Source organism: Amphiura filiformis, chromosome 5 (assembly GCF_039555335.1).
Source record: "Amphiura filiformis chromosome 5, Afil_fr2py, whole genome shotgun sequence".
NCBI lineage: Eukaryota > Metazoa > Echinodermata > Ophiuroidea > Amphilepidida > Amphiuridae > Amphiura > Amphiura filiformis.
The window spans coordinates 7,322,681-7,347,132 of NC_092632.1; the positions used below are offsets into that span (position 1 = coordinate 7,322,681).

Sequence of the window (24,452 nt, forward strand, 5' to 3'; positions counted from 1 at the left end):
TATGCACTATGTGCGGGGAAAGCCTCGAACTGGCAGCATACATGAAAGGAAGAATTATGTAACCATACGATGTTATGACTGGTTCAATTCCCTGCACATAGGGCATAATGGTGGAACCATGCAAGTAGCGACTAGCGAATACTTGGCATCCTATAAGTAAATTTCCTTATTGTTCACCAAGTTCATGTTACATGATGGTGATTGACGAGTGTGTACAGTGTGTAGAAGAGGCAACATCTCCACCCCTTCTATGTGCTTGATGACGAATGGGTCAGCTGTTTTGTTGTCATGATTATTGATCAGCTAATTACTTCTGCATTCACGCTTGTATACACTTGACACATAGCACATTTAAATGAACAATTAGGATCAATCCTTGAATGCATACAGGCTATATCAAACAAATGATAGGTGCTAATTAGTTTTTGGTACTTGAAATAACCAGAATTTATTAGTTCATTATTTTCATACATTTAGCAATAAATTGGATACAATATTGCAATTTGATGTGGCAGTGGTAGCCATAATCATTGGAAAATGATGGATACTAAAACTTTTGATACAGCTTGTATTTCATTATGACAAAGCAAACTATTAATGTTGCCTTATTTTGTTTGGTTCTGAATTTCACAATGGCAAATATTTCACTTTTGACAGAGTTGACAAGTGCAAGCTACAACTGGGTCTTGGGTTATCCACCTAAGATAGCAGTGCTATCTACCTAAGATAGCACATTACATTTGTACGTAAATTAAGCTACTACTAAGTACTGTTGTATGTACACTTTGAGCATTAACAATTATTAAATAAGTTGGTGATGGAAAAATATTTTACCTGCAGATTAAGAACAATACCACTTTACCCCTTGACTTTGACCCATTTTCTATGCTCAATAATCACATGTATTTCATTTTCCCAACCCTAAATAATAGCCTCACACTTCAGTGGCTGGTGTTTCAACCAGTATTTTGATAACAGGCCAATGCTAAGCACACCGGAATGGAGGATGATTACCTGGCAGATGGCAAAAGGACGGACACCCTGTCATAACCGTAAACCGACCAACCCTGACTTTGGAGCTCTAAAGGTAATATAAATTACTTTTTTAGGCCTAATTATTAGTCTGTGTGCTAAAGTATACTTTTAGACAACAAACTAAACCAAACCAAACAAAATGTTCAAACATGTATTTGCTCTTGTTACTCTTGAAGCAATTCAAAAATCACAAACAGTGGAAGACAAGGTAATTCAGTCTCTACTTTGCTTAACTTACAATACATGTAGGTGAGCCTCCTAACAACATGGATTGATACAGAATAGCATAGGCCTACACTCAGGGACAGATTTAACTGGTAGCCCCGCGGCAGAGGATTTTGCGTCGGGCTAATAAACTTCCAACAATGCTGACCCGGCGGGCCAATAGATTTTTGAGCCTGATATAATTTATATGAGACAAGATATAATCAGTGATGGACATATTGGAAGTTATTGGACACAGTTTCTGCTCCACCCGTCACCTGTGTGTAATTTATATTTTTATTTAAATGAGGTTTTTTTTTTCTATTTTACTTATTCTTGTGTTGCAAGCAAGTTGGTAATATACAGCCTCTTTTTACAGCGACAGTAAGCTTACGTACTACTTCCAACCTCTTACGTGTATGTTCTATCCGGTCAGCCTGTGTTTATTCTAGGATGCCGATCAGAAAAAGCTTGGCCAGTGAGTTGATTGCAGGGCCAGTAGATTTGCCATCTCACTGGCCTTGAGGTCTAGTAGAAAACTGAAACTTAAGTCTGTCCTTGGCATACACATGCAGCTGGGCACATATACCTATGCTATGTCAAGTGTGCTATGCATATGCCCTACCCATACTATTATGTTGAGACTTTACTACACCCCTGCCCAATTTTGTGCCTATTTTTTGCATTTTTCTCCAAAATTATAGAGCATTGGTTACAAGTAAGATATGTATATTATTGGGGCAAGGACTACAACTACTGCACGGGAAATTTTATTTCAGCACAGACAACAGATGTGGAGTTACAGTAAAAAATGAGGGAAAACAAATATTTGATCAATAAATCAATAACTACTTGCCTTGAGTTGCTGAATTTTCAGCGCAGTAGTTGTAAATCTTGCCCCTATACATATCTTACTTGTCACCAATGTGCTATAATTTTTGAGAAAAATGCAAAAATAGGCACAAAATTGGTCAGGGGTGTAGTACCCCCTTAATGCATGCAGTAACAAAAGCCAATGATTTCACCTACATGTATTACAAGTTATAAAACAAAGTATTGACTAGAGCCTGATACATATCAATTTAAAATCTAGCACTTTTCTGATAAACTTCAGATTTTCAGATAGATTTGAATACTTTTCATTTTCTTAATACTACCATGTAATATAATATTCAACTTTCAGTAATTGAATTTAATAATCTATATATTCAACTACTTGTACACTATACATAATTTACAATTTCTATAGAATATAATACATACATCTCTTGTGTGTTTACAAGGCACAATTTCATCTGATATATGGAGGGGTTGATGAAATAAAGCCCTATCTGCAATAGCTGTTAGATGTCATACTTTTAAATATGTACAATAGAGAATGCAAAAAATGTCTATGGCAGCTATTGCAGATACAGCTTTCAGGCATTTAACCCTCAAATTGATATGAAACTTCATTTGTTTCAAAAAATACAACTTGCACACTTCACAAAATAGTTTACCATTTATAACAAATATTCTATTTGAAGAGCTTATTTTCAAACCGTTTTAAGTCCACAAACACATGTTTCTGATTTACCTGTGCAATATTTCAATGGGTTGTGATGCTATAGGTATTATAATTTCAGTTGGACGCACAATTACAAAGCAAACAGTGGATGGATGCACAGTAACAATACTGTGCAAAGCCTTTGGTTCCTGATGAGAACAATAGTCTGCATATTGTTATGCAGCATTGTAATGGTAAATAATGGCTTGTTGATGGTACAACTCATTGTTGCTAATGTCAAACTTGTCAAAGTAATTGTGATTGTATCACACAAGTAAATGAGAAGCATGTGGTTGTGGACTTAACACAGTTTGGAAATAAGCTCTTCATTTGTCAACTAGAGTTTTTATGGCCAAAGGGGACTTTTTATACTTCCTTTGTTACCATTTGAATCATTATTATTTCAAATTAAAAGAAGTCTTCAACACTTGTAACTTAAAAGTGGGGCTTTGTGTGGAACTTGCCAGCTCTCAGCAGATCATCAAACTGTCTGCCAATCAGCACCACTCTGTTTTTATGCATGCTCTTTGTACTAGTAGAACTATCTTGAACACACTGTTAAAAAAGTGGAGCGATTGCCGAATAGGGTGCAACTCTACATGTACTAGTCTTATTACAAGACTGCCCTATTCCAACCCTAACCCTAAACTCCGTAAACGAGGACTGGACTTAAGTCTAGCAAGTTGCACCATATTCGGTAATTGTACCAAAAAAGTTTCACATTATATCCAAGTAATACGAGCACTGGTAAACATGTAATGAGCATCAAAGGAGACACATTTCAATACATGTTCTTCTCAAAAACAAACCAATGTGTGACAACACCATGTTAGACTTGAAGTGGTCTTTCAAAATGGATCACATAACAAGCATTTTAGTAAGTTTGGGAACCGCTGCTCATGAAGCTCCAAACATTCACCTTGTACACAGTCATGGTGTCATTGTCAAACACAAACGATGGCAAAGGAAAAACTAGTTTTTAAAGTTACTGAACAAATACATCCTCTTGTATAAAGAAGACAAGATGTGCATCATGTGCATGTTATTTGGGGTTAATGCGTTAACTTGTGCTGAGACATTCAATATTACTCTCACCCCAATTTACATGAAAGGAGCGTATGTCAAAGCTCCAGTGCTACGTTTGACAGCTGGTTTCTTGGCGGGTGATGTCCAACATGGCTGAAGCTGACTACTGCAAAAGTGTGAATCAAATACAATAAGAAAATTCATTTCTTTCTAGTGTTTACCCTTCAAGGCAGTGACATATTTTGTGATACCAAGTAGATACTCTTTTAAGGGAAGCAGGTATCTTTAGTCTGCTCCCCCAAGTAACCATGCAGTAGTTGCAAGAAGATAGTTACTGCATTATTATTTGGATGCCAGTTTTGATCAGTGGTGGCACCAGGATTTAATTTTTCTTAGGGGAAAGGTACATGTAGGGAGAATGAAATCTGGGGGAATTTGCTGAAAATATTGGGTTTTCTGTGATTTTTGCTGACTGAAGTAAACCAGGAAAGGAGGCAAAGCCCATGTTTGGTGGTGCTGGGGGGGGAGTTAATTGCAGTTTGTGTTATTAAGCTGATACTACATTTTTACTTAACGCGGCTGTGTACTCTAGCCATTGTTTCTTTCTCAAAATTGAGTTTTTATGATATGTTTGTACCTTGTTATGTTTTTTATAAATACAAGGAATGAAAATCCAGATTTGTAAACTCCAACTGCAATATTTTAAGGATTTTATTTCACTATTCCACTCGTGTTTGAAATTGAAAAGGAAAGAAAATCTGTGTTGTACCAGCAAGGTACACGCCAACAACTCATCGCGTTGCGTGATCGCGCAATTTGTTAACGCAAGAAATACGCTGACGCATACGCTGACGCTTATCTGCATGCGCCGGCGCATCTTATGGAAACACCACGGAAGCACTGATTTCACAAAAACCTAGTGGTCAAATGGCTCCGTTTTAGCTGATAAAATGTGGGTTTTTTCAAGTTCTTTCCCCGATTTAAATATCAAGTTATGAATGGATTTCGCTCAAACTTCTCAAGGGGCTGTGGATTTACCCGATGTTCACGTAATAGAAGTTACAAAAGCGAAAACTGTCGCATTCTCCTGTGAGATTCGATGAAAGTGCAAAATGTGACCACTTTAAACTTCAACGGCCATTATTTCAATGTTCATTTTCTCGGTAAAATGACGATTTAGGTACACGATAACTCAATAAATACAGCATCTATAGGTAAGCAAATATGATCATCGTAAAAAGCATGATCGACTCAAGAAACGGTTTTCTCATTTTTTATATTTTGGTCTATTTCCGATTTTGGGCATCATTTTGTGCAAATAGGCGTTTTGAATTTTAAAAAGTTCATTTTGATGCCTTATATGGTCAATATCTCAAAAAATAAAGCCAATATCAAAAAAATAAAAAACCGCTTTTGGAATGGAGCCTCAAGATTGAGCTAAAAACAAAATAAAATATTTTGGAAAGAGTGTTTTTTGTTATGATGTACCTAACAAATATTGCCAAAAACTCATTTTTTTGTGATTTTCTTCAAAATTGTTGTTTTTACCCCAAATCTGTATTTATATTAAGATTTATTGATGTCTTGCCTTCATAAAAATGTATACCTTTATATGTTTTGCACGAATAATTACAAAGTTATTGCACTTTTACTACATGCATGTCTGAGAGTACACAGCCACCTTAAGACTGAGAAATGCTGCAATGCACTTATGTGCTGTCTGATTTGAGCATGCACCAAAGAGATTATACCTAAAGAGTACCGACTTCAATTTGCCCTGTGTGTAATGCTATGGTAAATCTGCCATATTGATTTGTTGCTCATGGGAGGCAAATCGTGTACCTCTTGTATTTGTCGGCAAAAGCCTGAAATGGCAGGCTTGAGCAATACAAAGGTTTGCACATCCTATGCTTGACACATGTTTTGGACCAATGCTTTACACACAGAATGCAAACAACCAGAGGTACACTATTTTGACTCCATGAGTAACTAGCAAACATGGCGGAGTTGGTCCTCTTTGTTTCTACCTCATTGGGATGCACACATATCAATATGCAGTATCAAATACCGGCTGAGATAACTGCAAAACATATGTCACTGCCTGAACACTGAACAAAATATTGTTTGACATCAAATGCATCATCAAAATGTGATTGTCATATTATATTGAAGACTTTGTAGGTGGGTGGAATGTCCAAGTTCAATTATTCCGTGCAGCTGAAACAAAATACCTGCTCGTATCTTTCATCATAACTGTAGGAGACAAACAAAATCAACAAAGTGGTATTTTAAACATCTATACATACAGGCAACTTCTAAAAATATAAGTTTATTGAGAGAAATATTATAAAATTATTAAAGGCAAAATATTTCTTTTGTTTCTGAAGGTCTTCAAAGCTCAAAACATTTGTTTGTTTTTGAGTGTGGATTGATACAGGAATATAATTCAAAAGGTCAAATCATTTGCAAGCAAAGTGCCAAAAACCTTTAATCCTGTATTAATTCAGTGGGGTTTTGCAAGTCACAAACATTTTTTTTTCTTAATCAATGCACACATCCTGTACCATTTTAAAGCCCTCTGGGAAAGAAAATGAAAGTTTTAGGGATTAAATCATGTTTAACTGTTGCTCATTACCGATTAACAACGATGCGTCCGTGTCGTCTGCTTTGGCAGCCCTAAAAAAAAAACATGCAGACGCGCCGGACGTGGTTGCTAGTCGGTGATGAACAATGGTGAAACATGATTGAATCCCTTTTTAACAACAAAGTCAAGCTAACGCTTATGTAATTCACATGATGCTTTCATTTGGAATGTCCGTTTGTCATTGACATTGCCAATCAACTTGTAACGCGTACGCATAAACTCGAGTTCACATATACGCTACTGGCCTGTAGATTCATCACCGATTATCAACGCTTGGCTCCTGGTCAAAAGGTATAGGAAGAGTTGAAGGTAAACCATTTTAAAATTGAGTTTCATTCAATTCAAATCAACTCACTGTAAACAAAGTTGGTTGATATATCACAAAAATTTCTTCCTCCAGATCTCTTGATTAACCCTAACAGGACGGTATACTACAAAATACTACTTGATATATGCGCTGTTCGTGCATGCATCCCACGTGGTGTGATGACGCAATCGCCCCAAGTGATATATAGGCACGGTTTCGCTGGCCAGCGAAGCCCAAGACCCATGGCAAAGTGTCGCCCGACCCAGTGCCTGGCATGCGAGGGGTCTCGGTTCAATCCCACCCAGAGCAAACAACTTCTTTCCTTCTTTTCTCTCTTTATTCCTTCCTTCTTTCCCTTCCCATCGCCAAAAAGCCCTTAGGCGGTTAGGGTTAATAAAAGGAGTGTCTAGTTCAGGGTTCGAATTCGTTTAAAAATTTTGCGTAGCAGTTTTTGGCTAATTCATCATAATCAGGATACTTCTACAATGTATATAAAGCACTATGAAAAGTGCTATACAAATGCAAAATTGGGTAGCAGTAACTTCAAAATGTGGAGCAAACTGCTATGCGATACAGCCGAATTCGAACCCTGGTCTAGTTAAATAGAGCCAAGAAATGAAATCTCAACCCCTACAAGAATCACAACCATATTTTCATAAAAATAGGTAACACACTATCAAATTTACTTTTTATAATTTATCATTTTTACCCCAGGGTGGTATGAGTAGACTGCCGCCCTCATTCATCAACCGTCTGGATTGAGGACTGAGAAAACTACGTGGAAAAAAAGTGACAGATTTTGCAACAGGACTCCTGTGGCATAGAGCATGCGCAGTTGTGTCCAAATTGACCTTTTGACCGAGTTTGTTGTTTTTAGAAGTTCAGAGCACGATCTTCTCACAGCGGCGTGGTACCGCGACGTGGTACACGGGTGCCGCCAGTCGGTCGCGCTACAGCGCACAACCAAAGTCGCATTGAATAGTTTTCAGAAGTCCGTCACGATATGGACTGTCAGATAATCAGTCGTCACTACGAAGCATACACAGTACATGCGAAGTGTAGACGGCTGATTGGAATTAGTCTACATGTAGGAGGCCAAACCAAAAAGGGAGGGGCAAATATTTTCTGGCAGGCTTATGATTAAATAAATAAAGATCTGCCCTGTGTAAAGGGGGAAAATATTTTTTGGCATGTCAAAAGAAGGGGGGATATTTTTGGTATGTCAAAGGGACAGGGACAAGCATTTTGGCAGACCATTCAGAGAATTCACTACTCCGGGGGAACATCTTTGCACAGCCCCTTATACACGGGACTATTACTTACTTGACTGTTGTACAAATAGAGCAGAAATTGTCTTCACAGTTGTCACATTTTCTGATGCAATGTGCACATAGTAGCTTATCACAGAAGTTACAATGTGACTTTGGAGCTCTACCCTGTTTACACATCTGACAGCTGGATGGAGGTGAGATGTTGTTGTTATGGCAACCTGCAAAGAGAGTATGTACATATGATTCAATACAAAATGCAATGTAATCAAGTTTTATAGTCAGGCTGATTATTGTGCAACATTTTAAAAACACTAGAGAGAGACACAAATACTGGTACAGTAAAAGTGGACATTTTTAACGCATGTAATTTTTTGCGTTTGACCAATTGTGAACCATTTCAATTGTTTTCAATTTGCAATTTTAACATGCCAATCAAACTATACACAAAAGGAATATATATTTACGTGTTGTTATTTACGTGTTGCGAAAAGCATGGGTGTAAATGTAGCATGAGAATTTCCACTTTTATAGTAATATCAAGCAAGACGGGTGAGATTAGTTGGTGCAAAGATAAGGTGATGACAAGAAGTGGAAGATCATAATACTGGTAAAAAACATACACCCCAGCATACATGAAAATGTTCTGAAAACATTATAAACAGGATTAAGTTTTGGTTTTGGTCAAAACATTTTGATCACATTTAAATGTCTTGTTATATTTTACATGTTTTTATAATATGAAAAAACACACAACATTTTAAAACTTGCACTGGCACAGATATTGGGCTGACCATTATAATCAGTGTTGGAGGACTCGGGACTCGGACTCGGACGCGAGTCCGGACTCGAGTCCTTTTTTCAAGGACTCGGACTCGGACTTGGACTCGGAAGCTAAGGACTTGGACTCGGACTCGGACCCCAAGGACTCGGGGACTCGGCTTCGAGTCCTCTTGAGTCCGCAAAATAGGGTCTTTTAGGTCTTTTATTTTCGTTCATTGTAAACTTCTTCTTATGCTTGATCAGTGATCACATCACATGATTAATTTAAGTAATTTTACATGCAAATAAATTCAGATTCTAAATAAAAGTACAACCAAAAAGCAAGATTGCTTTCAGTTATATCTTTAATTGGTAAATGGATTTTAATCATAATCGTTTGTTTTGTACGGAAAGTCCAATCTACGGAAAGCCCAATCGGACATTGTAACAGCATGACTGCTTGGTTAGGCGCAAGTCTATAGAATATACATGAATAATAATTTGTGGGCAAAATAGGGGCTTGATGAACTGAAATTTCAACATCTTTGTGGAGGTCTGTGAACTAAAATTGGGCCATATTATAGGCTTTAAAGCTAACAAATTCAAAATGTTTCCAAATTTAAGCTAAAGAGCTACAATTTCCAGAGTGTTAGGCTCAATGAACTGGAGCATGATGCAAACTGTGGGTCTCAAGGAACTTCCAGAGAGCATGAAAAAGGGACCCTTGACCGCCGCACATAGCCTACCCGTACCACCTTTACATGTGAGTGATTCCCCCCACTCCCGGAATAATACTGCATAGGCCTACAGCCAGATCCAACACCCTTTCGCTTGGCACCTGAAGTTTGGTAGTGACATCATATTTTGATTGTCATATTGCATCTTTTGCCTCTTTAAAACACAAGCCTAATAAGTTAGGGTGGGGGAGTCTGTGATTATACTCTGTTATGAGCATGGGGGAAGATAAAATTAGGGGCAAGATTTTGTGGCCGATCGAAAGGGAGGGTGGAAGCAATTTTTGGCAAGCTGAGAGGGGGGAACAAGCAATTTTGACACATGGGGCACCTTTCAAATAAAACGCTCTAAAATTGCTTAGAAAACAGTACGGAAACGCTTACATATTGTGCAAATTTGCCTGCTCGCTGCACTCCCAATATATATCCAAGGTTTGTAAATTGGGATCCTCAAAAATAGCATGTGCAAAGGGGGTGCAAATTTTTTTGGCAGGCCGGGAGTGGGGGGCAAGCGATTTTTGGCAGGCCGAGAGGGGATAGGGTCCAGAATGGAAGTCCCGTTCTCGGTTTGAGTACGGTACAAGAAGTTTTGAAGGTGAATAAAATGAGAGAGGTCTGACCCATCAAAAAATGTGGGGAACTCTCGCTAGAGGGCGTTTTTCAAAATGGCCGCCAAAATCCCTTAAAAAGCATCTCTTGCAATTTCACACCTCCCCGGGCTCCGCATAATTATTGCACAGCCCCAAAACTATATTAGGCATGCAAGGTGGGACTAACAAATTATGTATTTACATGAAAATAATATAGAACTAAAATTCTGGTTAAATATAGGCCTACGTTAATAAAGTATTGGTCAAAACCCCAGGGCTTGAATTTGATACATAAGGACTCGGACTCGGACTCGGACTCGAACATTGAGGACTCGGACTCGGACTCGGATATCAGAAATTGGCAAGGACTTGGACTCGGACTTGGACTCGGACACCAAGGACTCGGACTCGGACTCGGATGACGAGGACTCGACTACAACACTGATTATAATACATTACATACACGTACATATCTAGTACTTTATGATTGCTTCAAAGGAGTCATAAGGTAATCAACTCATACAAGTATTAAGGATTAACACATTACCTGCTGCTTCTTTACTCTGCATAGCACCATTTGGAAAGGAATTGACTACTCTGCATTTTGAATCCAAGAAACTTTGACCAGAAACCAGCTCTTGTTTGTCCGTCATATCAATGTCCATAGCTTCACTTGGACCAGTCTCAGAATGACCACTGGTCATTTGCTGCCCACGATCCATTAGGTGTTGCAGTGCATTGGTAGCTCCGTGACCATTTATGTCATTTTGGTGATCATTCACACTATGTCCATTAGCTTGACCATTTATGCCAGGATGACCATTTAGCTGACCATTCACACCACAATGACCATTCATACCATGGTGAGCATTTGGCTGACCATTCATATCATGTCCATTTGTAAGAGCCGGATCCTTTGGAACTCCATACATTAAAGCTAGTGTCCTTTCTGTAATTCAATATCACAAGAGCAACAAAGAGGTTATGTTTACTACCAACACAGATGAACTTTCATTCTAACATTTATGCGGTGCGTACTACTGAATTACACCGTCAGAAAAGGTTAAGTTTGTGAAGAATGAACATAATTGGTCGCATGCCATAAGGACAAAAAAATTAAGTTTGTTTGTACTCCACCGACCGACCCGATGTTTGAGAATGACCCATTAAAAGAAAAGACAAAAAATGCTGAAAAAGATGCGAAACAGCGTGTCTGACACCTGCTGGCCGGCCGTAAAATTACCACATTTGCAATGTTGGGTTTCAACATACTCAATACGAAGGACATGTGAACTTAGACGGTAGGAAATGCAACTGTTAAAATGACACATTTTTACAAAAGAATCCCAGTACAAATTACAATTTGTGCACTATATTTTTAGTACAAAAAACAAAAAAAAATGTTTTTATAAAACATGTGTTATACTTATATTTCACACAAACATTTTTGGTGGCGCGAAAGTTAAACTCTCAGTGCAGTGGTGCATGAACGTACATTTATCGCGTCATGTACTACCATGCTTAGTTCTTGTGGTTAAATTGGATTGATAAACAAGTATGATTGACAGTGTGTTTTAGAGACCAAAGTCCCGGGGTAAATTTCTGCTTAAAATTAATGTACATACAATGTAGTCGGATTTTTTACTCGGGCTTTCGTTTTCCCTACCCCCACCCCCACTCTCCCTGCTTTTCAGATTATCGAGAGCTCACGGGTCAAAATGAACATTGTAGTTGGCAAATCCCAGTACGCCTCTGTCTCACGCCAAGCAATTCCAAAAAGTTGACAACACCAACACCTTCACCTTCTTCTGAGATGATAATAGTGTGGCAGGGTTTGGGGGGCTTTTTTGCCCATTAAAAACCCAATTTGCTTAGTTCCTGCTTAAAAGCAGAGGAGTGTGGGCAATTGAATAGCACTTTCAGGCAATTTGTTCCAATTTTCCACCACTCTTTTGACTGTAGAAATATTTCCTTGTATCTAGTCTTGATCTTGATTTGGCCAGTTTTTGGGAGTGTCCTCTGCTACCCTGGTAGTCTGCTTTCTGGAAAAGGGTATACTGGATTGATCCTGTCGATTTGATTCATGATTCTGTATGTTTGGATGATGTCCCTTCTTTCCCTTCTCTTCTCCATTGTGGTGAGGTTGAGTCTCCTTAGTCGTTCTCCGTACCGTATGTATGTAAGATGCTGGATACTCGGGATGAGCTTGGTTGCTCTTGCCTGCACCTTTTCGATGACCTTCTTGTCCTTTTCCATGTGCGGGCTACATGCTTGCATGCCATAGCATAGTCCAGGTGTGGTCTAACCAGAGATTTGAAGAGAACGACATCAATGAACACATAAAGTCTAACATTCGTCTCTTTGCTGACGACAGCATTTTGTATACGGAAATAAATGACCCTACTGACCATGCTGTATTGCAGAACGACTTGGATACACTTGCATCCTGGGCAGACACCTGGCTCATGAGTTTTAACGTTGCAAAATGTGCAGTCATGTCTATCACCCTGAAAAGGAAGATCAGCCTCCATACATACATGTATAACATTCAAGGAGAAGCTCTTCAAAGAGTAAAACAGCATGACTACCTGGGTGTAACAATTTCAGACGACCTAAAATGGTCAACTCATTGCAAGAAAGCGATCGCCAAAGCCAGTCGTACGTTGGGTATGTTGAGGAGGACCTTATCACCTTGTAACAAAGATGTGAAAGCGAAGGCTTATTTGTCCTTGGTGCGTCCCCAACTAGAATATAGTGGCGAAATATGGAACCCACACATACACCAGGACATACAGGCTCTTGAACAAGTGCAGCGTCAAGCCGTTCGCTTTGTCCACCAAGACTACCGTAGAACAACTCGGGTCACCCCACTCTTCAAACAACTATCCTGGGACACTCTGCATACAAGACGTCTTGTCAACCAAGCCACTATGTTTTATAAAATTCAATTCCAGTTAGTCAACATCACTTTTCCATCATACCTTCCTTTGCCAACATCATCCACCCGTAACCAACATGATTATATCGGTATCAACAACCAAACTCAAGCGTAGATGCATACTGCTATTCATTCCACCCAAGGGCGATAAGGATCTGGAATAAACTTCCTGCTTCTGCAGTGAATGCACCATCAATTTCAGCGTTCCGGTCGACAGTACTCCCAGTCATCATGGATCTGCGTCCACCGCCCAGCCTCAGATGTCTTTAAAAACCAATCTATTGTAGCACCAGCACCTTGTATATACTTCTCCACTTTAAGGCACTTCGTGATTTCGTTTGTGGCACCTTGAGTTTCACCGCACTGGCTGATAGGTCATTGGCCACCACCACTCCTAGTTTAGTCTACAAGACTGTTGAGGGGTATAACCACTGAAGACTGAAGACTGAAGTTTCAATATAATAGACGTTTACCTGCTCTTTAAAAAAAGTATTTCTTTGGACTCGTGGACAAAAGCTGATGCATCGTAAGTTGAGCAATCACAGATCATGAGATGAGATGACATCCAATGTCAAAAATGACCAGTCTCAGACTGTCCCCCTGAAACTCAATCCAGTGGCACAGGTTTCCAAATCCAATGCGAGTATTATAAATATATTAAATAATACATGCCTTGCTACTAGATATACTTAGCAAAAATGAACACTGGCGTAGCGTGCAGCGTGGCGGGTCATCACATGTCATGGGGGGGGGGCACCGACCATGATTGGGAGGGGGGGCACTGGGTCTGATTGGGGGCACAAGCCGTTTTTCAGCAATTTTCCAATTTCTTGCCTACATGTACTAATGTGTATGCTATGGGATTTAACACTTTCAGATCGATTGGGATTGGGGCGCACGTGCCCCCCGTGCGCGTGCGTGCCCCTATGACGCTACGCCACTGATCCTACCGAAGGTTCTACAACTTGTGAACAAGTCCTCAACGTTCGAAAATTCATTTGTAGTTACTACAATTGAGAGTTAAGTGTAAGTCATGAAGTTATAACTATTTACAGTTACACTACGTACTACTTGATCGAAAAATCTATCTTTTATGCACGACGACACGAGAGTTATGTGTGCATAAGATAGAACTTTCTGCTATTTGAAAACGCGTCTGCATGATACTTTTTATAACGCAAGTAAAAAACATTCTTCCGGATGTCACTTTTGGCTACAATTTTCCTGGACTAACATAATGTATCTTCGGATTCAAGGTTGCTTACTTTTAGAGAAAAAATACATCTTTGAAGTAAGGGTGTGAGCGAGTCCCGGGAATTCGAGTCCCGCCCGATAATCCTATTACCCGGGCAGGAAATTCCCTGCCCGGGTACCCGAAATTTAAAAAAATAAAAAATAAAAAATAAAAAATTGAATTTTGCACATTGTTTTGTAATTTTAATATGAAAATTGATACATAGTTTTCATGTCATACTCTATTAATGATATCAAAATGCATTCAAATTCAATGCATTTTGATATCATTAATAGAGTATGACATGAAAACTATGTATCAATTTTCATATTAAAATTACAAAACAATGTGCAAAATTCAATTTTTTTTAAATATTTTTTTTAGGTCAACCATGATCCTAGCATTTAGGTCTAGGTCCAGAGACACTACAAAACCGGAAAAAAAAAATTTAAAAAAAAAAAAAAAAAAATTTTTTTTTTTTTTTTTTTTTTTTTAAATTTTTTTTTGGCAATTTCGGTTACCAGCCCGAAAAATGCGCCGGGTACCCGGGCACAAAATTACCTGAAAATCACACCCCTACTTTGAAGTACATTCTGGAGATGTTTTAGGTCACAGCAGTGCGATGCTCCGAGGAATGATCATGGCCGATTTACTGTCACCGATGTACACGCTAGAGACGACCTTTTTCAATTGGGTACATCCGGGTCATAATCAGTCACAGTCACTGATCAGTGGTCACAGTACATGCGCAGTGTAGACGGCTGGTGGAATAAGCACGTCACGGAGTTCAGGATTGGCAAAGCAGCGACTTAGTAGCCCAATAGGATGACTTTTGAAGATTTTCCACACTACAGTTTCCTGTCCAATAGACACCAATTGATGGTTAAGAAAGTAATTGAGCAACTTTTCAAATCTGGCGTAGGCAATTTATGGTATTTTGCTATCCCATAGATACCAATGTATGAATTTTAAAAACAATCGATCGACTTTTAATTTATTTGACTCGCGATTTGGGCTAACATTTTTGGCAACACTGCTGGAGGTCAGTGGGTGCATATACAGCAGAAACACGGCGTTGATCGAAGCCGTTCGGAGAACGAATATTGATGATTTTTTGTAAGTACATGTATGAAAATTTAAGAAAATATTATAGTACAGTGTGTCAGTAATATGTCACGAACTATTTCATGATATTTTGGAGACAACAACTAACTTGAGGAAGAAGTTTTTATTCATATGCATGAAATTGTACTCTGTTCCTTTCCTTCCTTCCTATATATACGTGCATACCTCAAATTGAGTATTGTCGCACGGGCTTAACGTGCATAGTTTTTTTACCTATGCACGATCCTGGAACCTAGGATTGATTGCAGATATCAGAACCGGGGATGGTCCCCCTTCTCTTTTCGAATAGCTCTGACACTTAACGTGCACAGGGTTTGACTCTTCCTGTACACGGGACCAACGGCTTTACGTGACTTCCGAATCACGGACGAAGCACATACACTACCTATATCTGCATGTGATAAGCAGTGTATGGGGGCGAGAAGAAATTCTTCAATTAAATTCTGAAATTAATACCTGAACTGAATTGAAGGATTTCTGACCATATAGGAACTTTTTGGGAGGGAAGAGAATTTTCACCTAAGGCAAGCCCAAGCATGCAAGGCTCGAACCCTCGTCGATCGTATCTCCCGGCCGGCAGCGCAACGCCTTAACCACTCGGCCATCTCGCCCTCTTATGTATGGCAACTGCGTACATGTATCACACGTACATGTAAACAAGTACGTTACATACGATAACATCCTTGCAAGTTCTAACTTTCGTATCACAAGCTATCGGTTGTTCATACGAAAGTTAGAACATTTCGAACAACGTACTACTAAAGCTTACCGTATACGACTTTCATGTTCTGCTCTTTGTTGACTCCCAAATCGACCTCTTTCTGACTTATATGCATTTTGAATTGCGTCGCATAAGGGTCTCCAAATGGGTTTGGACGCTTTGGCATCTTGTCTGTAAAATATTTTCAACCAATTCTGATCAAAATGTAGAGAAATCTTGCTCTAAATGTTGAAATTCGGTCGCGAGCTGCCAAATTTAAAGAGACAAACAACATGTGACCTGACTTGCCACGGGTTCATCAAAACAAAACAGAATGATTTGGCGGGAAATGTTTGTTTACTGAGTTTTGTGAACTCCACTGGGTATTTTTTTTTTTTTTTTTACAAATTAAAAATAGTTCTGTCATGAGAAATACGAAATCTAAAACCACAATATTTTAAATATTTATTTTATAGTATTTTTTATATATCATTTTTCTTCGTAGTAAGAACTTATAATTAAATCAGAATTATTTTTTAGAACTGAAAACCGGAAGCAGTTCAAGATCAACAGCTGTTAAAATGGCTGCAGTTTTGGAACTTCTCTTGGACGGCAAAGCTTCAGCCAAAAATATCGTGTCTTGGCTTTGCAATAAAGAATGTAATGTAGGTGTTTGTAGATTTAACATTTATTAAGTACTTGATGTAACTTTTGGGTTTAAAATCCGTGGTGAATGGGAATAAATTGACCCTAAACTAGTATAAGCTTACAACTAATGGGCTACGAGCTGTCCGTAAGAATTCAATTAAAAAAAAAAAGATTTAACAAGCACATGAAGCAATATTAAAATGCACGAATGTGTGATTTGCTTAAAGAATAGACTCAGACTCGGGTCTTATAGCTTGCATAGTTAGTAGCCATATAGCTTTTAATCACACAGACTTTAAGGTACATATTTCGAGGTGCATAAAAAACCACCAAATTGGTGTCGTATGACCTTTGACAAAGCCAGACATGCATGTATTCTTTTGTCGAGGGTGACATGGTCTTTCAATTCGTGCCGAGTGTCCTTGGCAGACTTGACTATATGCTTCAGTGGTCATGAAAGGATTCAATAGATAACCTCTGCCCCAATAATCCCAAGCTATTGTCTGAAACTGCACCTCGGAAGATGTATGGTAAGAACTCAGTCCTCAAATGATAGTCATATATTAACGACCAAAAGATAAATGACTGACTATCATTGAGGACTGAGTTCCGCAGTCTAGCTTTTATCATGTTATATAGGTCATTATGCAGTTCTCAATCTCAATGTGGTTTTGTCGGTAACGGCAAGCTGCTGCAACACATCTAAACCAACGTTGACCTTTCGCTCGCATGGAGGACGCAAATTAATTTTGACTCCTATTTCCTGTGATATGCTCCATTACATGGATCGAATCCATGGGTTCCTACAGTCACCCATGGAAAACAGGGTACTGAAAACCAGCACACAATGTTCATATGGGCTATACCTGATCTCATGTAGTCAGGCTCACATCACACACTATAGGTGGCGCTATTCGTCCATAGGGAAGTGGAATGTGCCTGTACGGTCCAAAAATGGCTTTACTGTGGGGCTCAATGGAAAAAATTACTAAAAATTAATTTTGACAACCAAAACCTAAATGATGTTGACTTATGTAGGTACTGGCATAATAATGGATTCATAAGCTATCACATAGTGCAATCTATGTTCCACCAAGTGGACGCTCGTTAAAGCGCAAAAGCAATTTGTGTGTAAATCAAGACCATCCAAAACAGCTTTCTTACAGTAAAGAATAGGAGGTCATCTGGGGTCACATACAGTAGTGTACATTGTACATGTGCCTGCTGTCACAATTTCACACACAAAATTTTGGACAATTTGGTGACACTATTTTTGTCTGTAACTTCAAAAGTATATGCACTAGAAATATGATTGACCCCTTATTGTTTAGGTAATTTGATTCACTTTCAAATGAAAGAACTTCCAGCTAAAAATATTGAACATCAAAATTTTATGAACATACCTATCTCATGTACCAATACCTCGTGTATTGGTACATGATTCGGCGCGTATACTTCAGCAATAGCGAATAAGTGGTCGTTTTTACTCTGTTCAAAAGCGTCACATGTACACCAAATACAGCCCCGAAATGGTCTACTTTTAGCGTGCCTTAACTCCGAAACAGTTTAGTCAAAGTTAAAAATGCGATCCCCAACCCTTTGCTTACCTTGGACGAATTTGTAGTAATTTCCGCTAGCTCCGTGTTGAAAAATGTCCGGTACTTGCCCGGTACAAACATAGAAATGGCCACATTTGCTTCAGTCCTGGTATGAATATTTCTTCCGTAATCCAATGGTTCCAATGTGGGCATCACGATGATAGTCTCCTACACAACCAGATTGTGTCGGCCTGACGCTCGTCGATCCTAATCGCTAAAGTAAGGACAGCGTGAGCTCTTACCTGCGTAAAAGTCTGTTCGACAAAGGCGATTGTGAATAAGGATGATTGACAGCGCCGTTCATTGGGCGGAGCCATTATATTACGGCATGACAGCACACAGGTTGCGCTGTCCTCTGACCTTGACTGTTCGTCACGTAGACATAGCGTGACATGGGTACACGTACAAAGCTGGGGGGATGCGACTGCGGCCGCCATTTTGACACGCGGTATCTACTCTTCAGAAAAATTACTTTTGTTGACGTTTTATATCAAACAATTTTCGATAACGGATTTCTACTAGGATTTCAATTTTTATTAATGAAGGTGCATGTAGTTTTGAGGAATAACACGGGATGTTTCGAGTTTTATTTCAACTGGTGGTGTAGGAAGGTGAGTGAATTCGTGAATGAGGCCGGGGAGTGAGGTCTTGTTGTTTCAACGATCCGATAGTAGGATACTGAAACGTAGGCTAAAATGTCTAATGACGCCATGTTTACATGAAAACATTAGCTGCTGCGAGGTCAGTGTCGTTGAATTAGTTACCTAAATTCCTTTCAGGATATTCTGATTTCACTTATTTATGATGTGTACGAAAATTCACCATATAAACTCAAAAGTATGAATGCAAGCTGTTATTGCTGACAATAGAAACATTGTTGCAAAGTCATTAAAAACAGGTATGTATTACAGACGTCCTTTGGCCGAAACGAGATACAGGCTAGTTAGGCAGTCTACATATGGGCCATGACTTAGTTTGTTTACATTGCAGTAATTCCTTCAGAATAGTCAATACAGATTCCAAACAGATAAAACTTACCTCACATCAGTTTTAGTTGCCCTTAATAACTCCAAATTGACATGACATTGAATTCTATTTGCTCAATTTCATACCAAAATCAAGGAAAACATGGTTTTGTTATTGCAAAATAACATGGAAATCATGTAGGGTTATATCTGGTCACTCCACTAGGCCACTTGAAGTAATCAATATTGGCACTTGAATGGCGTGACTCATTAACTTTCTGCCCATTGTATTAAGACTGATGTGTTGTAAACTTGATTGCATAACATTAAGATTGCCAATTGATGTCCTTTGTATTTGAGTTTTCAATTATGGGAGTACTTCTGTCATTGATGTAAACATTGACAAAAAATGTCAACAAAACATGCTACTGCACAACTCTATGCCTGTGTGTGTGTGTCTGAGGGCCGATCTGAGGGCTGATGACACACATTCGATGGGTGTAATGCTCCATAACATTTTACTCTTGAAAATTCTAAACTGGCTGAGTTGACAACAGATGCGGGCATACTATTCCACATCTTGGTAGTGGTTGGAAAGAAGGAGTTCTTGTAACTATTTAGCCTGGTTGATGTCCAGGGGTAGCGTTTTAAGGGGTCTTGGGGTCCAGGACTCCTTGTTTTGATAGGTCCCTGTGATTTGGACCCCTTAATTTTGTATGTATGTGTAGAATTAGATGCCTGGACCCCTTTATTTGCTAATTTGGACCCCTGGACTCAGCAGGTCACCGCTAACCCTGTTGATGTCTCTTTGAACTTGAGTTGGTGCGCTCTGGTAAGCCTGGTATTTGGGGTTAAATACGGGTACTCATCCATCTGAACATCGATGAGCTTGTTGACCATAAGGTTGTGAGCCGTTTCCCTGTTCTTCTTTCTTCCAATGTGTTCCAGTTGAGTTCTTGCGAAATCTTGGTCATAGACCCAGGTTCTCTGGTGTAGTCCCTCTTGCAAAGTAAGGACACCATGCAGCTGTTAGCTGTACCATACTCCAAGTGGGGACGAACAAGCGTCAAGTAGGCAGTTGTCTTCACCTTTTCTGGGCAACTCCAAAGATTTCTTTTGACGATACCTAAAACTCGCTGGGCCTTTTTAACTGCTTGCTGGGTTTGAATGTCCCATTCTAATGTGTTGGCTAGTTGAACCCCCAAATATGGATGAGAGTTATTGTCCTCTTCCCGATACTTTATACACAGAGCCCGCACAATACATTGTGACCTCCGAATTTACACTGCGTAGATCCATGTGTTAAGGTATGGAGGAGTTACTAGTTAGTTATGTCTGGTTCCATACTGCTGTCTGGTAAGCAGGTACGAATAATTCCGTGTGAATTGAGACGTCGGAGCTGGTCAAACACAGAGGACTAGCCTACATCCCGTATCCTACTATCACTCAAACAAGCAAATCTCTTCACAAATTCACTCACCTTGCGATCCTACATCATCAGTTGAAACAAACATCTATAAAGTTTCCAACAGGGTTCGGTTTTTGCCGGCAAAAACCTGTTTTTGCCGTTGCCAGTGGCAAAAACTGTTTTTGCCAGTTTTTGCCTGGTTTAAACTGGCAAAACTGGCAAAAACTCACATATAGTCACTCAACTATTAAAAAATAACACCGAAAGCTCATAAACAGCAGCACACAACTTTTAATGAATCATTCAACATAATTTTTGTCTCATCAAGTCCTTAAAATGAAAAAGTTTTGAATCTGATATATGCCACATTTCGGTTAAATGCACTTGAGCAATGAAAACGCATGCCATGCCTTACCTTTTCTTAATATGTTACTTATAATTACAAAATCTGGCCTTGTTACACTCAGGAAATAATTTTTGTAACTTAATAATTTGTTTTGAGATGAAAAAACTGAACTATAAATCACTTTCTTAGTTTTTGCCATTTTTGCCGACAAAAACTGTTTTTGCCAAGCGGTTAAAAACGCGGTTAAAACCGCGGGTTTTTCCATCTGCGGCAAAAACCTATGAACCCTGGTTTCCAAAAACAACTTTGTCATTCTTCAAAACTACAAGTAACTTCATTAATAAAAAATTGAAATCCTACTATTACCCGTTATTGAAAATTTTGTTCGATTTATGTGAACCAAAAGAACGCATGAGTCAAGTTCAGTTGACCAAAATGTTAGCTCCTGCCTCCTGGTCACCTCAGATATGACGTCAGTATCAAGCTGCTTAAAATAATCAGGAAACTGACCATGTGGTCACAATCGGTGGATCGGATTGGTTGAAAACAACGCCACGTTTTTGACCTTACAGGGGTCAGAGATATGCATATTCATGTATGAAAACAGCAATGCGGATATACATGTAGTATCACCACCGGGACTGATGAGAAAGGCGACATTTTCGATGTTTGTACCGGGGAATTTCAGACTTTTTTAACTATCACTAAATGTTTCGGAATTGAGGTCGGCTAAAAAGTAGACCGTTTCGGGGACTGTAATTGGTGTAGATGTCACATTTTGAACAGTGAGCGATCAGTGACCAATTTGACGTTCAACACAAGTGTTTGGCCTTACTCAGGGTGACTAGTTAGTGTCGTCAGTGAAAAACGGTATGCTCATATTTACTGGAATTCTCACATAATCTAGGAAATATACTTTTTAAAGACACCTGTAATTTTCATAAAAAAGTATTATTCAGAAGAATAGCGAAGGGTTACATGTATGAGACGATGTCAGCGCAATCTTTCTCAGAAAAGCATTTCAATTCCATGTCAAATTCGCCTCAAAGTGCCGCTATATTCATCAGGTCGTAGGAGCAAAATGCCTTGACCAAAAACCCTGGAATTTTTTTCAGGTACGCCCACTATATCCTTATATGGTATGTGAAAAAGAAATACGATTGGATGGTGGGAATATATGCGAAGGACGTCATATGTAAATGACTTTCCTGACCGAATTACCTGAGTTAGCAGATGTCATCACCATTCATTGTACACACATAGTGTGCGTAATTATCGATTGGTTTTCTCCTCTCTTTTTCGCCGTTGTCTAAATTAATGGATACAAATGCAAGAATCTGCTTACTTTTACATTAAAAACATCTGTTATCTTCTATTTTCTTGTTTTTTATTTGTTTTCTACAATCTTAAAATGATGATGCCAATTTCTGTAATATCCCGGGGTTTTTTCTTCACATTTTCCACATCTGAATATAGAAACACAAATTGATCATGCGACCTGTGCAGGCCCTGTGCTGTGATGTAGAGATGAATGGGTGTTGTTATGCAAATATCTGTTTGTTTACGGCAGGTTTATGGTTTGGAGCACGGCTTATGATAACGCTAATCCGGGTTAGAGAGGTAGGGGTTGTGACAAATTTGCCGTGGAGATGACTGCATTATGTAGGATAGTAAAAACAAAAATTCCTATTGTTCATTCTCATTCTTAGTCAGTTAAATATTATTTGGATAACTGTAAACTATTTTTTAAAGCAAAAACTAAGTTACCATCATAAAAAACTCCCTGGAAAAACCTAAATGAAACTTGTTAAACAACTTCACGTATTCTTTTGCGCGTACTACTAGCGCGTGTGCATATTCTGCACTAGTCTATGCATACAACACAATACATACGCGCAACTCTACAAGCGTGTTACACGTTAACAACACTCATGATGACGTGGGGTCATCTACGCCTACGGCCTGATAGACAGCACCCGAAATCATGCGATGTCCAATCAGATTATGTGTCTACAAACTAGAACACTCCCACTGACTAAGAAAGTACAATAATAATAACTTCAACAATGATCTAGGGTTCAGTTTTGCTGGCAAAAATATGTTTTTGCTGGCAAATGGCAAAAACCTGTTTTTGCCTGGTTTAAACCGGCAAAAATGGCAAACTGGCAAAAACTCTCATAGTCACTCAAATATTAAAAAGTAACACAGAAGCCTTATAAACAACACAACGTTTAATGAATCATTTATATTTTTTGTCACATCAAGTCCTTAAAATGAAAAAGTTTTGAATTTGATATATGCCACATTTCGGTTAAAGTCATAATGTACGATCTTTTTTCAGAATTTACCTTTATTTTTTTCAAAACCGATTTTTTGGCATATTTGTAATACTTACACATGTTCTAATTTAAATCTATGAGCAAACTGTCAAATTAGTCCTATTTGTAGTAAAAGCGGGGCGATTTTCTGTTGGTCCGACATAAAGTCATAATTTTTAGATTATGACTTTATGTAAAACACGATCATAAACCGTAGTCTCCTACAAAACTAGCTTGGTTACGCTCCTCAACATGTGGAGGAGCGTAACCAAACTGGCCGCGTGGGAGACTAAACTCTGAGGCCGCACTCGCTGTCCTAATCCAAATCGTGCGAGATGTTTCGAGAGGTGAAGTTTATGATGTTGTTTCTTTGCAAATTCCCAATGTTTTTCACGTCCAAATGTATTGGGAACTTTCATAATGATTGCATATTAGCATTTTAGAAGAAAAAAAGAAAAATCTAAAAATTTAAAAAGATCGTACATTAAGGCTTGACCAATGTCAATGAAAACGCATATGCCTTTTATTTCCTAACCCGCCGCCAGGGGCTTTTTGGTGACGGGAAGGGAAAGAAGGAAGGAATAAAGAGAGAAAACAAAGAAAGAAGTTGTCCGGTGCATGTTTTGGTTGTCCCGGGCGAACGGACAACAAAATTCCGAAAACTGATAATTATGTTATTATTTTTGTTGTAATCAGTTTGTTAATTACCGGTACTATTTCATTCAATTTAATTTTAGAAACACTGGGTAAGTACAATAGCTGACCTGTGTACATTTGCCAATTTACAGCAGTATATTGTACACATCTACACATGACAGCTACACATGGCAGATATTGCACTTGCCCAGTAATTCACCGTAGAAGTGATGATGTAACAGGATTAACTATATAGCAATAGATGAATACAATTTTTGAATATATAGCTCTGCGCTACAACGTTCATGCTGTACCTATGCATTGAACCATAGATATCAAAAAAATGCTGATCACTCATACCTGTAAGATAATAATTGCTATAAAAGTAACATTTGAAATTAAATTATATGTTCTGTCTTT

At 38.7% G+C, this 24,452-nt stretch overlaps 2 protein-coding genes across 3 annotated transcripts in view; one reads left to right on the top strand and one right to left on the bottom strand.

Moving 5' to 3' along the window:
* Window positions 1–3,837: 3,837 nt before the first annotated feature.
* On the bottom strand, window positions 3,838–16,432 carry LOC140152547 (uncharacterized). Of its 2 annotated transcripts, none has more exons than XM_072174929.1 (4): window positions 16,183–16,432; window positions 10,664–11,065; window positions 8,086–8,251; window positions 3,838–3,977 (listed from the first exon to the last, which is right to left on the bottom strand). In XM_072174929.1, exons 1-4 carry the CDS (start codon window positions 16,298–16,300, stop codon window positions 3,887–3,889), a joined length of 777 nt encoding a protein of 258 aa, XP_072031030.1. In that variant the 5' UTR covers window positions 16,301–16,432; the 3' UTR covers window positions 3,838–3,886. The 2 variants fall into 2 exon arrangements, with proteins under 2 accessions (XP_072031030.1, XP_072031031.1); XM_072174930.1 differs by lacking the exon at window positions 3,838–3,977 and adding an exon at window positions 5,253–6,064 and having other exon boundaries at window positions 16,183–16,431.
* Window positions 16,433–16,678: 246 nt separating this feature from the next.
* Window positions 16,679–24,452, top strand: part of LOC140152550 (codanin-1-like) — a 37,982-nt gene continuing 30,208 nt past the window's right edge. Inside the window, exon 1 of the mRNA XM_072174937.1 lies at window positions 16,679–16,778. Within this exon, the coding sequence (XP_072031038.1) occupies window positions 16,695–16,778 (84 nt within the window). The 5' untranslated portion in view covers window positions 16,679–16,694. The remainder of the gene's footprint in view (window positions 16,779–24,452) is intronic.